The sequence below is a fragment of the Oncorhynchus nerka genome, linkage group LG7 (assembly GCF_034236695.1).
Source record: "Oncorhynchus nerka isolate Pitt River linkage group LG7, Oner_Uvic_2.0, whole genome shotgun sequence".
In the NCBI taxonomy this organism is placed as follows: domain Eukaryota; kingdom Metazoa; phylum Chordata; class Actinopteri; order Salmoniformes; family Salmonidae; genus Oncorhynchus; species Oncorhynchus nerka.
The window spans coordinates 77,070,069-77,087,062 of NC_088402.1; the positions used below are offsets into that span (position 1 = coordinate 77,070,069).

Below are 16,994 nucleotides of genomic sequence, written 5' to 3' on the forward strand. Positions count from 1 at the left end.
AGGGGCCAAAGGTCATCTGACTGTGAATACAGAGACAAAAAAGAAAACTCAAAATTCAAAACATTTAATTCACACTCTCTAGTATACTGACTTTACACACACACACACACACACACACACACACGCACACACACGCACACACACGCACACACACGCGCGCGCGCACACCCGACAGTGTGATCAGCGTCCATCAACTGTTAGGGTTAGGGCAAACTGCAGGCCCCACTGTCATACTGTCTCTCTAGTAGTGTACAGTAACGGCTTAACAACTATAAATAAAGTTGTGCTTTTACACCTGCATTGTTTGCTGTTTGGGGTTTTAGGCTGGGTTTCTGTACAGCACTTTGAGATATCAGCTGATGTACGAAGGGCTATATAAATAAATTTGATTTGATTTGATAAAAATGTGTGTTGTAGTCGGCTTGCCATGTGATTTCAAGCATAATACGCTCCCTAAATTTGAGTGCGCTTCTTGTTGAGAATGAACGTTTGACGATAGTCCCTAATATTTCTCCAGCGGTCTAGCTCCTCAAATATTTCAGGCTCTCGTTTCAGTGAAGTAGCACAGTAGACTGTCACTGCACGGAATACATAGCTACACTTTTCTGTTATTCATAACTTTCTGGAAATGACATTTATACGTTAAGCTTGAAGACTAAATCCAACCCAAAATGACGGTGGACTTTGAAGAATGTGTGAAAGATTCACCCCGGTTCAGGTATGAATTTGCGCATATGTTGTGTTTCGCTTGTTGAATTGTTCAGCGATTCGCACAATCGAGGAAGACGATTTATAGGATTCTAAATCTCCAAATACATTGAAACTGCAAATAGTTTCAATTGAGAATAAAATATGTCAAATAGCTGTTTATCTTTCCATATTTGAATTCAATTAGCCTATATTGCCATTGCAACGCAATTATTGCAGTGAATTTCACAGGGCTGGACTGGGCTACTTGATATTAATAATCCATCATTTTCTTGCCATCTTTCAAAGAAATGCGTAAAAATGGTCATTGCTTATTATAGGACAACCTTGGAGTGCATGGTGAATAAAGGTCGTGTGTCCTTTAACGGAGGTGGATTTCCCATCACCAAAAGACAGATGAAAATACTATAGGCTACATTATCATTAGTGTTAGTAATATCTCGTCTTCTGTCTGCTACATCCATTCCTCGGTTGTTGAGCACTTCCATGGGACAGACATCATGCCCCCCCACCCATGACGCATGAACATTCATAGGTCACATGTATTTAGAATCCTTACTGTAGCAGGGCTCCCTTCCTCAGGAAAATCGTTTTTTGGAACAATCATGTGTCATACAGGGACTTTGTGTTCAACTGCATTGTCACTGTCTGTAAGAATTGTGACATTCACCAAATTGTGATAATAATGTATATATTTGAATTACATTTTGATCTTGTATTTGTTCTTTAGATTACACAATATATGTTGTTAATGAAAAATAGGCCTATTGTCTATCCCATGGTCTCCACTAAATATTTGCGTTCTGGAGGATGGGTTCCATGACTGGGACTGATTCGTCCTGATGTTATATGGCAGGAACTCTCCCAATTCCAAAGGCACTTCCTTTTTATTCAACTGCTCTCCTGGCAGAACTGCAAACTGCACACTCACAAAGGAAGCACTTCAAACAGTGTCTCTCAGGGAAACTAGAAGGTCCCACGCACTGCCTCACTGCTGCATGCTCCTCATGCTACGGCTGCTGCGACAGCGGCTGTGTGGTGCACACAGCACCAAAGGTTAGCTAAATAAATGAAGGCATGTCTTTACACCCACATCCCTTCCCAATCCCCTTCCCAGCCCTGGATATCATTCCTTCCATTAGATTCCTTCCTCCCCTGCATCTAGAGTTAGCATTCCAAATGGCACTCTTTTCCCTACATAGTGCACTACTTTTGAGCCTATGTGTGGAAGGAACTGGAGGGGCTGTCAGGCAGTCTGTGGGGTGTCTGCCTGGCCTGCATGCCTGGGTATGTGTGTGCACTGCCACCACAGTAGAGCTCCCACAGATATAATCTGCTCTCCAAATCAAAGACTTCCAGACTTGGCAGCAGAATGTTAATGACTGCCATCTGGGCCTGAGAGAGAGGAGAGGCAGGCAGGTCTCATGAAGTGCTGAGTGAAGGGTATTTACAGAAACAACTCTCTCTGTGTTTATGTGCTAAAAGACCAAGGCTGTACTGTAGCAACCAGAGTGGATCATCTTGCACTAAGCCAGTGCTTCTCAATTATTTTCTGTTACGCCCCCCCTAGGAAGAAGTAAACATTTTGCGCCCTCCAACTCTCCGCTGCGACTAAATAGTATAATTTGTCTATAAAATTGTTATAAGTACACCTCTGCATAGCATTGTATCCTTATTAACATTAAAGAAAACAAAAAAATAAAGAAATATAGATCAACTTACAACAAAGAATAACTTTATTAACATTGTTTTTTAGTCTGAAACAGAAAAGACTTCAAGTGCATCAATTTGCCTGAAATTGAAAAAAAAACTCAAGTCTTATTTAAACTGTAAACATTTTTTGACCATTTGATACTGAAAAATAAAATAAATACATAATAAATTAAAATTGATCAGCAACATTATCTCAGGAGCACAATATATGAAACACACCTATAAAACAAAAATGAATAAAACAATTTGTGCTGATTTTTAAAAAATCAGAATGAGGAAGTCAGGATTAATGGATACAATGAGCACGTTTTGCAGAGCACAGCTTTTCGAAGCATGATACTGCAACTCTCAGCTCCTGCTCAATGTTTAGCTGGGACGTGTACTTGGTCTTCAGTGCAGCAACAACAGAGAAGCCAGTCTCACAAAGATAAGATGTTGCAAAAGGAAGAAGAATGCCCATGGCCCTCTGCCCTAAGAGTGGATACTGCCTCTCTACACTCAGCCAGAATTCACTCAGTGTCTGTGATCTGAACCTCAGTCTCAATGTGGAGTCAGACTTCATATCAATGAACTGGTCCTCCTCTGCAGAGCTGAAACCAGTTGGAGCTGGTGCATTGAAAGGATCTCTCACCCAGTCATATTGGGAACTGTTTTCAGGGAAGTACTTTTTAAAGAATCCCATCAGTGATGAAATATGTTCCTTAATATATGGAATCACTGAGGTGGCATCATAGTCAGTACTGTCAACAAATTCATGCAGGTTCTCGAATGAATCAGTATTTCCTTCATCAAGTCGCCTGCCCTACATTGCAAGCTTTCGAGTGAAAGAGCCGATCTTGTCTGTGACCTGAAGGAGGTGTTTATCTTTCCCTTGAAGCTGTAGATGTAGTTCATTTAGCTTTCCAAATATGTCACTCGGGTAGAGGCCAGTTTTACCAGGAAGTTCTCATCACTACACTTTTCTGCGAGGTCATACTTGTGCTCCTGCTCCGAAAACATTCTTATCTGCTCTCTGAGCTCAAAAACTCAGGACAAGACTTTTCCTCATGACAGCCACCTTGCTTCACTGTGAAACAGCACAGCTTGATGTTCAGCTCCCATCTCCTCACAGATAGCAGAGAAGACTCTTGTTTTTAGTGGTCTGGTCTTTATAAAATTGACTACACCTACAATGTCAGTCATAACCTCCCTTAATTCAGAGGAAAGGTGTCTTGAAGCCAGTGCTTCTCTGTGTACAACACAGTGTGTCCAATCAGCATTAGGTAAGGCCTTCTTGATGATTGCCCGAAGTCCTTTTCTCATCCCTGCCATGGTCATCGAACTGTAAGGCAAAACTTTTGTCTTTGAGTTTATCTACCAGCTGTTCTTTAACATCGTTAGCAATGTCATTTATATGTCTGGCGACAGTGTCATTGGACAGAGGGATAGTTTTTATTTATTTTTGCAGCACTTGCTTCATCCAGCATGACAGAGACCATGTCTAATGCTGCAGGCAATATCAGCTCCTCTGCTATGGAGTGTTTTTTTTGTTGCACTGAGCGATTTGGTACTCCACCTTATATGATGCTAACAGTGCTCGCTGGTTTACTGAAGTAGCATTCACAAAGCGGGACGATTGTTGGCAATATTCGGCACGTTTTCGCTGAAAAAACTCAAGCGGCTTATCAGCGTGACTGGGGTGTAATGTCTTTAAGTGACGCCTTCATTTATTTGGCTTCATGCTGTCCGCTGCCAACATTTTTAGACACAGTAAACATACCGGTCTTTCCTCGTCTCCCACCGTAGTCACAGTGAAGCCAAGCGCTACATACGCTTTGTCATATTTCCTCACCTTAGCTTTCGGGAGACTTACGTTTGTCTCATTATCTCCGTCTCTCTCCGCCTTTCTTTTCGTCCCTGTTAAATATTTTTCCATGTTGTCTCTTAAGGGTTTGTTATCTGCACTTCATATCTCCTGCTCTGTGCTGTGTGCTCTTGTTCGGTGCAAAAAAAAACCCTACTCCCTACGGAGAAAAAAAAGCATGTTCCCTGGGGTCACGGGCGCGCCCCACTATTTGAGAAGGACTGCACTAGGCAGACGTTACTTAGCCCATTGCACACAGCTTGGAGAGATCTTTGAAGTCCCTCTTAGTTGTACTTAAATGCAAAAAGGTTTTTGTTTAGCCATTGCTGTGGAAGAGGAATGAAAATTACCCCATAGATGCGATGCTTGGCAAAAACTAAGTATCTGACCTGCAAAAGCATATCAACTGAGCGCAAAAGATAGTTGTTATATCATGTTCAGAGTGTTTTGAGTAGAGTTTGAGCAATAGTTATTTATGCCAACAACTAATTCAATTATTATGCAGTGACAACAAGGCTGTTTTGTATCCTGAAATGACCAGATCAGAGTCAGCCACCAAAAGAGACACTTCTGAAGCAGCATATTCTTCCCACTGAAGCCTGACAGGGAATTGAGCCCATATTGAAATGGGCCTTTTGTGGCAGTTAAAAGCAGTGTAAGTGTTATGCAACAAACCCTGGAGCTGGAATGACTGACTGCCTGGCAGACTGGCTGGCTGACTGACTGACTGACTGACTGCTGGCTGGGAGGAAGCAGCCAAGACCAGAGGGAATCAAGCCTTTCACATTTGATATTTGAAAGCCAGGGTAGAACTAATTAACTACTAACTAACTACTTCCCACACGTGTAAAAACATGCAGGCCATCAATTCTGCATGGCTGTTTTCACACGCTTGAGTTGGAGTCTATGTAGCACATGGGGATGTGTGAAACTTACTCCTCAGTCTGAAGTGTCTACCTTTTCGTGTGGTGCTGACCGGTAAGATGCTTCATCAGGCCAGTCATGCATGTGTGCTAGCAAGTCAGAGGTCCTGGGTTCCAGCCTCTGTGTGAGACAAATAAGGAGGAAGTGGTACTCGCTAAGCAAGCAGTGTGACATCCTTTACATCATCCGCATTTTGAGCTGAGATGGCTTCTTGTGTCGTGGTTTACCATTACAATCCTCATCAATACAATTTCTTATACAGTTGTCATATACTGAGCAAACATGTAAATGCAACATGCAACAATTTCAAAGATTTTTTTACAGTTCATATAAGAAAATCAGTAAATTGAAATAAATTCATTAGGCTCTAATCTATGGATTTCACATGACTGAGGTGGGGTGCAGCCATGGGTGGGCCTGGAAGGTCATAGACCCACCCACTTGTCAGTCAGGCCCAGCCAATCAGAATGAGTTCTTCCCCACAAAAGGGATTCATTACAGACAGAAATACTCCTCAGAACCCCCCCCCCACCCCCCCACCCTCCCTCAGATGATCCTACAGGTGAAGAAGCCGGATGTAGAGGTCCTTGGCTGGCGTGGATACACGTGGTCTCCGGATGTGAGGCCAGTTGGACGTATTGCCAAATTCTCTAAAACAATGTTGGAGGCAGTTTACGGTAGAGAATTGAACATTCAATTATCTGGCAATGGGTCTGGGGAACATTCCTGCAGCCAACATGCCAATTGCACACTCCCTCAAAACTTAGCCTTTTATTGTCCCCAGCACAAGGTGCACCTGAGTAATGACCATGCTGTTTAATCAGCTTCTTGATATGTGACCGACCGGCTCGGTTCGGTCTTATGTAACAAAATTTGAAATTGTGTTCTTTACGTTGGATAAAAGTAGAGACTCAGAGCTAGAAAATGGTATATCATACACTACAGTTGAGAAACAATGAGAAAGTAATTCTGCTTTGAAAGTTGATAAACTTGTAACCCCACTTTTGAGAAAATGTCCTTTGAATGTTTTGATACACCTACTGGAGAGTTCTTCTTTGTCTTACACCCATTCAGCATCATTCACACCCTTTAAAGGTGACTCCAGCCATATTCAATGGGGGTTGAGCGTTCTTAAATTCGTCAATTATTTTGTGCTCTAGCACACTCTGACGAGAGTGCTCTGAAATCGGAGTAGATAGCCAGAGTGAATTTTCTAGCTACATCTATTGACAGTTGTCATAGAGACATCATGAAGATTCTATTGAAATGGTTACTTGCATAGTGGAGTCTTTTGTTTAGACATGTAACTAGCTAGCTAAACAATTAACCAGAATCCCAACTCATAACAAACATCACCACACTGCATGAATCTGCAGGTAGCTAACCAACCAGGTTCAATGTTAGCTAGCTAACATTAGGCTATAACTAGCAATGCAAATGACTCTGAGATACGTGTATTATCTGTGTAGTAATATTATTCGTAACGTTAGCTAGCGAGCCAGACAGTTAATGTTAGCTAGCTAGCTAACTAAACTTTATCTTGAAATTAAAACGACTTTGACAAAATTATAAATAATTAATGTTATATCTGAAAATGTAATATCTGAAAATGTAGCTAGCTAGACTCTTACCCATATACATGGATGGACGCTTCTCCCTCTCTGTCACGGATGCCATGGTTGCCTTAGTTTGAAGATGTAATCCGGAGACAGGTGTTTTATACCACAGCCTTCTGTGTGTTCTCTTTTCGACCTCATCTGCATATTTGCAATCAAACGCCAGAATTTTCTCCATCTCCTTAGCGATCATACTCTAATTCCACTGATTTCAAAATTTGGCCCTCCAGAAAGTGGAAAGCAACTCTTATACAGTTATACTAGGAGATATCTATCAAAAAAGCTGCGTTAGAAAGGATTACCTGCACATACTGACCAGCTCATGTTATACAGTCACGTGCTATATGGCAGACCAATCCGAACTCATCTCATGGCATGTCCAGCCCACTCATTATCTCAGCCAATCATGGCTAACGGGAAGGTTGCCTACTTTTTCTGTGGCTAAACCAACTAGGCTTGTAATTTTAACAATTTTATTTGTATTTACAGATGGCATACACATTTGTAAATAAGGGATATCAAGGTTAATTTCTGCCAAAGAACGCATTTTCATTTAAAAAAAAGTTTATGTTCAAATGTCTCTCCTGTGAAGTAGTGACGCGCGACATACGCCTAGTTTCCTGAAATGAGTCACATTTGCCACACCTGTCAGGTGGATGGATTGTCTTGGCAAAGGAGAGATGCTCACTAACAGGGATATTAAAACATTTGTGCACAAAATTGGAGAGAAATAAGCTTTTTGTGCATATTTTTTATTTCAACTCATGAAACATGAGACCAACGCTTTACATGCTGCTTTTATATTTTTGTTTAGTGTATATTAAATGGGCTATTTAGTTTGATGTAGCTTTTCTACACCTCTTTTGTTTTCATTGGTCAATGCTATTGACAAATTCTTCAGTTGTGTTCTTACTTCCTTGGTTTATAGATTACCAAGAAGCCAAATTATATGGTGCATTAAGTAAGCTCCAAAATTGTGAAAATCTCCTCATTGTGTACCCTCTATTTGGTGTCTATGGATTAGAGGTCGACCGATTATGATTTTTCAACGCCAACACCGATTATTGGAGGACCAAAAAAAAGCCGATACCAATTAATCGGACGGTTTTAATTTTTATTTGTAATAATGACAATTACAATTACAACAATACTGAATGAACACATATTTTAACTTAATATAATACATCAATAAAAAAATCTAAATCAATTTAGCCTCAAATAAATAATGAAACATGTTCAATTTTGTTTAAATAATGCAAAAACAAAGTGTTAGAGAAGAAAGTAAAAGTGCAATATGTGCCATGTAAAAAAACTAAAGTTTAAGTTCCTTGCTCAGAACATGAGAACATATGAAAGCTGGTGGTTCCTTTTAACATGTGTCTTCAATATTCCCAGGTAAGAAGTTTTAGGTTGTAGTTATTATAGGAATTATAGGACTATTTCTCTCTATACCATTTGTATTTCATATACCTTTGACTATTATATGTTCTTATAGGCACTTTAGTATTGACAGTGTAACAGTATAGCTTCCGTCCCTCTCCTCGCCTTTACCTGGGCTCGAACCAGGAACACATCGACAACAGCCACCCTCGAAGCAGCGTTACCCATGCAGAGCAAGGGGAACAACCACTCCAAGTCTCAGAGCGAGTGGTGTTTGAAACGCTATTACCCCGCTAACTAGCTAGCCATTTCACATCGGTTACACCAGCCTAATCTCGGGAGTTGATAGGCTTGAAGTCATAAACAATGCTTGAAGCATTGCGAAGAGCTGCTGGCAAAACGTACGAAAGTGCTGTTTGAATGAATGCTTACGAGCCTGCTGGTGCCTATCACCGCTCAGTCAGACTGCTCTATCAAATCATAGACTTAGTTATAGCATAAGAACACACAGTAATATGAGCCTTAGGTCATTAATATGGTCGAATCCGGAAACTATCATCTCGAAAACAAGACGTTTAGTCTTTCAGTGAAATACGGAACCATTCCATATTTTATCTAACGGGTGGAATCCATAAGTCTAAATATTCCTGTTACATTGCACAACCTTCAATGTTATATCATAATTACATAAAATTCTGTAAAATTAGGCGGCCCAAACTGTTGTATATACACTGACTCTGCGTGCAATGAACGCAAGAGAAGTGACACAATTTCACCTGGTTAATATTGCCTGCTAACCTGGATTTCTTTTAGCTAAATATGCAGGTTTAAAAATACATACTTCTGTGTATTGATTTTAAGAAAGGCATTGATGTTTATGGTTAGGTACACATTGGAGCAACGACAGTCCTTTTTCACGAATACTCTCCGCATCGATTATATGCAACGCAGGACACGCTAGATAAACTAGTAATATCATCATCCATGTGTAGTTAACTAGTGATTATGATTGATTGATTGTTTTTATAAGATAAGTTTAATGCTAGCTAGTAACTTACCTTGGCTTACTGCATTCGCGTAACAGGCAGGCTCCTCGTGGAGTGCAATGAGAGGCAGGTGGTTAGAGCGTTGGACTAGTTAACTGTAAGGTTGCAAGATTGAATCCCCGAGCTGACAAGGTAAAAATCTGTCCTTCTGCCCCTGAACAAGGCAGTTTACCCACAGTTCCTAGGCCGTCATTGAAGATAAGAATGTGTTCTTAACTGACTTGCCTAGTTAAATACATTTTAAATAAAGGTCTAAAAAAATACATTAAAAAACGGCCAAATCGGTGTCCAAAAATACAGATTTCCGATTGTTATGAAAATTTGACATCGGCCCTAATTAATCGACCATTCCGATTAATCGGTCGACCTCTAATATACACTCACTCACTCACTACCGGTCAACAGTTTTAGAACACCTACTCATTAAAAAAATATATATATATATATATATGTATATCATATTATTTTTTACATTTATTATTTTAAAAAATAATAATAATTGTACTTTGGCGTCCCAGAGAAATTGTTAGGCGGCCTGCCCAAGGGTTTCTAATTGCAGTAAAATCCCTGCCCCATTTTGAATCCTACATTAGACAAATTGCTGTTTTGGCTCTGCTGTCTTCATTTGCTCCCTTTCGCCACTGTTAGTTTTCGGTGCTGTTTCAGCTCACCAGGCAGGCCTACAGGCATCCTCACCATTGAGGGTGTCAGTGATGCTGTGCAGTGGAGTGGAGCTGACCACTCCAGGTGATGAAAACAAGTGACAAGGATTAAGTCAGCAGTTGACAATCTCTCTCTCTCCTATTCAGGGATTAGCCGACATTCTCCCTCTCCTCCTCTCTCTGCTCAATCCCAGGAGAGGAGAACGTCAAGGTGTTTCACCTCACCTCCAAGCAAACACATCCTGCTTGGGTGGTGTGATGTCTCCTTGGTGGGGTATTAAATTCAAATCAATTTATAAACACATCAGCATTAAAGTTATTGAAGTAAAATAATTTGCTGTCCTGAGCCTTCTTTCAGCATTTCAATCTATAGAAAAACTCCCTCTCAACTCACACTTGAGTTGTGTTCCTCTCTTTGAAAGGGGATGTCTTTACACTCAGCAGAGCCAAAGGGAATGTGTGATGTTTGCATAGGCTCTGTGATAGATCTCAGGATGAAGCAAGGATGGCTTCAGTTGCTCGACTGATTTTCAGTAGGATGAGAGGCTTCTTTCTATATAGGGGAATCAGGGACTCTGATACAACCGAATACAGTATATGAACACTGGAGTCACAACAAAAGCTGTCCCATAAAGTTCAGAACAGAAACAATCTATTCTAGATATCTGGTGTATTATGTAATTTGAACTGAAGCAGGTTCTATGTAGAAATTATTCTGCAACATGTGTACTAATTATTTCCATCCACACCAATGTTACTAAGAAGTCCTTTCATTTCCTATTTGTTCTAGAGTTACTGGTATTATTTATCTTTTTAATGGTGGCTAATGATGAATCTCTGCTAATGGACTGGAGGACTCTGGCTGTAGCCTGCAGCCTGCTTGAGTGGTTGGGGACACAGCACAGAGATGATGTCATCCTAGTCTTTGTGTTGGAGAGTGGGGGCTCTGCATGAGTCCTGGCTGTCCCTCTCATTTCTCATTTCTGTCTGATAGCAATACGCTATTCACACACCTCCACACAAAGGGCCGTGGTACAAGGCGCTGCATTCTGAATAGGGTGTGTGTGTGTGTGTGTGGTGGTAATCCACTTCTATAGGACATCCTGCATGATGACAAAGAGACCTGCGATTTGGGCCAGTCGCCTAGCACAAACAGAAACCTGCCTTGCCTACCCTTAAGAGTGTGTGATCAGTTTATTAAGTGCGGGAAATCTAACTGCCAAGCCGTATGACTGTCTCTTCTTTTCATCTTTCCCTCTTTCAACTCCACAAGTTGTGCCGCATGCTGTGTTAACTTGACATCATTGAAACAGCACCATGGTAGAAGTGTTTCAGAGATACATGATACAGGGGCCCCCCGTGTGGCACATCGGTCTAAGGCACTGCATCGCAGTGCTAGAGGCCTCACTACAGACCCGAATTCGAATCCGGGCTGTTTTACAACCGGTCGTGACCGGGAGTCCCATAGGGCAGCGCACAATTGGCCCAGCATCGTCTGCGTTAGATGAGGGTTTGGCCGGGGGGGGGGGGGTTTACTTGGCTAGTCGGGCTCTAGCAACTCCTTGTGGCAGGCTGGACGCCTGCAGGGTGACCACGGTCGTCAGGTGAATGTTTTCTTGTGTTAAGAAGCACAGTTTGGCGAGTCATGTTTCGGAGGACTCATCACTCGAGCCAGTTGGGGAGTTGCAGCGATGAGACAAGATTGAAATTGGGGGTAAAATACAAAAATACAAAAAAATAAGAGATATATGATGCATAGAGTTTTATACATACATTATTAGTACCATTACAGCTAGTGATGTGGGGAAATCACTAGAGTTACATATCACAATGTTATTTTGGACAATATATATCAATCATTTGACTCCAAGTATTGAATACAAAAATATATTCTGCTTTGCAGAACAGAGGCAGAACAGGCGAGGCAACTCTGTCTCTCTTAGAGGAACACCATTGGACTAGGCTCTGGCCCTGTGCATGTAGGCCATGAATAAGTCATATGCCAGCAGATGTTTGCCAGGCCCGCTGAGAGGGGACTGAGAGAGAACTAGTTGGACTAGTGGGAGATTAGGTGACCTGCACTGTGCAGTACTTCTAGTGTGACTGCCTCCACCAGATTCTCTATCCCAACATTCAATCAATCAGCTCTTTCTCAATTATAGCAGTTTTATGGTGATGATAACTAAGACCTTTGATATTGGTGTATTGATATCACATGTGACATGCTGAAACTATAAATGAGAGGGCCTTTGGCTTTGGATGTGACACAAAACTTGTGCTAAAACTCAAGAAGGTTTGCTTTTGAATGCTGAAGGTTCTGCGCAGATGTGCAAGATCAGGAACAAGCCGACTACTTCGCGTTGACTACTGATATTCCCTGGGGTTGTTTGGCAAGCAAAATGACTTCTAGATCAATCTGTCAGGAGAGGACGCATCAGTTGTCATAAAATATGAGTTTTTTTCGAGAGGTAGAAAGAAAGTAATATGAGCGTAAACATTTCGTGAATGGCTGATTCGTAACGTTTGAATCCATTTTCAGACTGAGGCATGCAACATTTGGATCAGTTTGGGGTCCGTGGATCGATGCAGTCATATATTCAAGATTTGAATCAGCAACTGATGCGTATCAGTGAGTCGTTACATCCCTAGGATATGGCCCGTGGTGAGGTGGCTGACCCGGAACTCTAATGCCCAGTAACGGAGCCTCCTCTCTTGCGACTGATTCACTTCTTCTGGATCCTGGCACTGGATCACATGTGCACCAACACAAAAGATCTTTGTTAACCTTTTGTTAAATTGGATATATTGGATGACCATCACACTATATGAATGTTTACTTGTTTATTGTGCCGACATTGGCTAAGTGACAGCTTTCTCCCTCATGGATCAAAAGAGGTCTTTATCCTATATCAAATAGTATGTTGGATGAGTTGACCATTACATTTACTATAGCTTATCACTACTTGTTTATTGTGTCTTCATTGGCTGAGTGTCAGCTTTCTCCTTCAGTGAAGTCATTAGCCTAGCTGTTGTTGATACTCTGTAATGGCCTAGTCTCTAGAGGCTGTGGTTTGTAGTGGAGACCAATGAGCCGTGACTGACTGAAGACGCTCTGTTTGTACACTGTTGCTGCTCTGCTCCTTGTTCATTTAGGCTCCATTGAGACGAGATGGAATGCTACAGAGAGAGATACTCAATGCCATTTGTCAGCATTGTTAAACTAAGGAAATTGATCTTCTCATTATTGTGATACCAAGTGTCAAGGTATTTGGTGGTATTGTGAAGGTACAGTGGTTCCTCCTTTAAAAGTTGCGAGCCTGCACTACGGGACTTAGAGGTACCCAGCATCACATTGAGTGATTGACAATGACGAATTTGACGCGAGCCACCCGTCCCTGGGGCTTTCTTCAACAAAAATGGCTGACAAAACATTACGGTGGAACCAAATGTAAGTATTTATAACATCCTAACGAGTCAAGCAAAAACATTTACAATTGAGAGGAATATGTTAGTTAATGTAGCGACAAACGTTTGTGCATATTTTTTTGTCATAAAGTTAATTTATGAAAATTGCTATTTAGCAAGTTAGCTGACTAGCTAACATTAGCCAGTTAGCTAGCTAGTGTTATGACAGGAAAATGGATTTGTAATCTGTGTTGTTTAATGTTTTAGAGACTCCTGAGCAAACCAGGCTGTTGTCTTGTGAAATAGTGGATGTAAAGAATCTAGCCAGCGAAAGCATTTACTGCAAATTGAATGTACAATTGTGTAAGCTTGCCTTGCAATGCAGCTGAAGTAACATAGCTAGCTAACTATTTACTTGCTTATGGTGTAGTGGAGGATAAAAATAATTGTATGCCTATGGATGGGTAGCTTGCTGTGTATTGACCCTAAAACGTTAGATTGGTGTGAATATTAGTTCAGAACCTATGAACCTTAGCTATCATAGTTGTTATATCAACTTCAAGTCTGAATGGCATTAATGAAGCCTATGGATAGAGTAGAATATAATAACTTTGTGCCAACAATGCAAATCCTATATACATGTACGGTAGTTATTACCACGTATGAGATTCCCACATTGTAGCCTGTACATTGAATATATTCACTGATCATGTACTCTTCCTTGGCAAATAAACGTGCAGTTCAGGTATGAATCTCTGAGACATTCTTTTTCAGTCATATCAAACTCCATTATTTGAATGATGATGTGTCTGCATGGACAGTATGTATTACAATTATACACTTCAACAGTGATTACCACTCCTGCTCCTGGGACATCAATGATTACACTATGTAATAGACTAGAAACATGATTAATTTGTCATTCATATATACAGAAAAAAACTATGCATATCTAACTCCCTTCACAGGATAGTATTTCAATGAGATACTTAATTTCAACCAGTGGAGAATGTGAAACGCTTTATTGAAAGAACTTCATTATCCAGGTGTTATAAATACATAATACATGCATTATAATTGTAATATTATAAATACAAGTTCAATCTGTACTTCAATGCACATATGGTGTGCATTATAAAACGAGGAAGAAAGACGAGGTGGGGAGAGAGGTGTAGAAGACAGAAAGATGAGGTGGGGAGAGAGGTGTAGAAGACAGAAAGGGAAAGAGGTAAGGACAGCGGCAGACAGCATTTGATTAATGAATTATAGTGCTACACTAATATTCTCCCAGTTCATCACAATTGTGGTGTCTCCTAACCAGCCTTCGGGCCCCCAGTTGGTCCGAAGGTTATCTTAAGAGCGGGTGAGGTGGCGATGACTGGACTGGCTTCCTCTCTCACATCAAAACATACCTGCAGATGAGAGACAGCTGGGTAGAGAGAGAGCATTATTAAGCATGATTGTTTTTTTTTATTCTAACACGGTCCGTCATCATATTCATCAGGAGGTGAAATGCAAACTGACCTTGGATCAACTCTGGGACTACTACATCTCTGTCTGTATTTCAATGTAAAGCATATCTTTAATAATACTTCCTGTTGACCCGACCAAGTGACCTCTCACCTATGATCATGCTGTGCCCTCTGTCAGCCAGTTCAGATGCGGGAGGGGTTCACTAAAACACCTGATATAACCTAGAGGATTTAGGGAGAAGGGGGAGAGGGATGAGGTGTAGAAGAGACTGTTATTGTGTGTGTGTCGTCTCACCTGGTATCCACACTAAGTGACTACAGAGTACTTTATGCTGAAATACAGACACATGAGGACAAACAATAGAAGATACTGTATGTGATGCAGACAGACACCTATCGGAGTGTACCTGAAACATTTAAATATAGAGGGCTATGTGTCTCACAACTTGGTTATTGCAAGGCTAACCCCCAGGGAAATCATGACTTGGCAAAAAAAATGAATGCAGGTTCCATGTACAACAAGACAGGCAGAGATGAAGAGAGAAAAAAGAACACAGAACAGTTGAATTACCTCTCGTTACAGACACTTTTTCCAGCAATAAAGCTTCTACAGCCTGTTCCTCAGACAGTGAACATCTGTCAATATCTACATTTTCGACCCCTTGATCAGCTCGCTCTCTGAAAGTAGAGAAAATAGCTTCTTTTTTTTGTAGATATGAAAACAATAACTGAGTTATGACTGTTCAATCTAAAGCAGCAGATGTCATTTTCAGGATACGTCAATACATCACAGAAAGTTTAACACCAGACTGGTATTGTGGTTGTTCATTAGGTGGTGGTGCAGGTATCATTGCATATTTCCCATCTACACGTTGCAAAGACAACCCTAACTCTTTGTGACAGACATATTGTGTTCTTTTCATCCTTTTGTAACAAAAAGCTAACCGTCACACTTGTCATGAAATATGATTATATATCGACAATGAAACAAATATGACATGGTCTGCTTATGAGTTGCCATGAAAGAAAGTTAGATTAATTCAACTGAAAATGGCGAGAACAGGCATTCATAGCTCAATGCTTTTGGTTAGCTTGAGAAAAATCATGCATTTATTAATCATTCTACGGTATGTATGTAAAATAGTAGAATGTTATGAACCGACACTGAATCGTAGGAGCTACATTTGAAGTCGGAAGTTTACATACACCTAGGTTGGAGTCATTAAAACTCATTTTTCAACCACTCCACAAATTTCTTGTTAACAAACTATAGTTTTGGCAAGTCGGTTAGGACATCTACTTTGTTCATGACACACGTAATTGTTCCAATAATTGTTTACAGACAGATTATTTCACTTATAATTCACTGTATCACAATTCCAGTGGGTCAGACGTTTACATACAGTAAGTTGACTGTGCCTTTAAACAGCTTGGAAAATTCCAGAAAATGATGTCATGGCTTTAGAAACTTCTGATAGGCTAATTGACATCATTTGAGTCAATTGGAGGTGTACCCGTGGATGCATTTCAAGGCCTACCTTCAAACTCAGTGCCTCTTTGCTTGACATCATGGGAAAATCAAAAGAAATCACGTTCGTCTGTACAAACAATAGTACGCAAGTATAAACACCATGGGACCACGCAGCCGTTATACCACTCAGGAAGGAGACACGTTCTGTCTCCTAGAGATTAACGTACTTTGGTGTGAAAAGTACAAATCAATCCCAGAACAACAGCAAAGGTCCTTGTGAAGATGCTGAAAGAAACAGGTCCAAAAGTATCTATATCCACAGTAAAACGAGTCCCATATCGACATAACCTGAAAGGCCGCTCAGCAAGGAAGAAGCCACTGCTCCAAAATCACCATAAAAAATAAAAAAGCCAGACTACGGTTTGCAATTGCACATGGGGACAAGGATTGTACTTTTTGGAGAAATGTCCCTTGGTCTGATGAAACACAAATAGAACTGGTTGGCCATAATGACCATCGTTATGTTTGGAGGAAAAAGGGGGAGGCTTTGCAAGCCAAAGATCACCATCCCAACCGTGAAGCACGGGGGTGGCAGTAACATGTTGTGGGGGTGCTTTGCAGCAGGAGGCAATGGTGCACTTCACAAAATAGATGGCATCATGAAGAAAGAAAATTAAATAGCAACATCTCAAGACCAGTTAAAGATTGGTCGTAAATGGGTCTTCCAAATGGACAATGACCCCAAGCATACTTC

General features: G+C 40.9%; 1 protein-coding gene across 1 annotated transcript in view; it reads left to right on the forward strand.

Moving 5' to 3' along the window:
• Positions 1-528: 528 nt before the first annotated feature.
• LOC115132431 (arf-GAP with coiled-coil, ANK repeat and PH domain-containing protein 3-like) overlaps positions 529-16,994 on the forward strand; it is a 91,474-nt gene continuing 75,008 nt past the window's right edge. Inside the window, exon 1 of the mRNA XM_029665075.2 lies at positions 529-718. Coding sequence (XP_029520935.2) covers positions 672-718 — 47 coding nt within the window. The 5' untranslated portion in view covers positions 529-671. The remainder of the gene's footprint in view (positions 719-16,994) is intronic.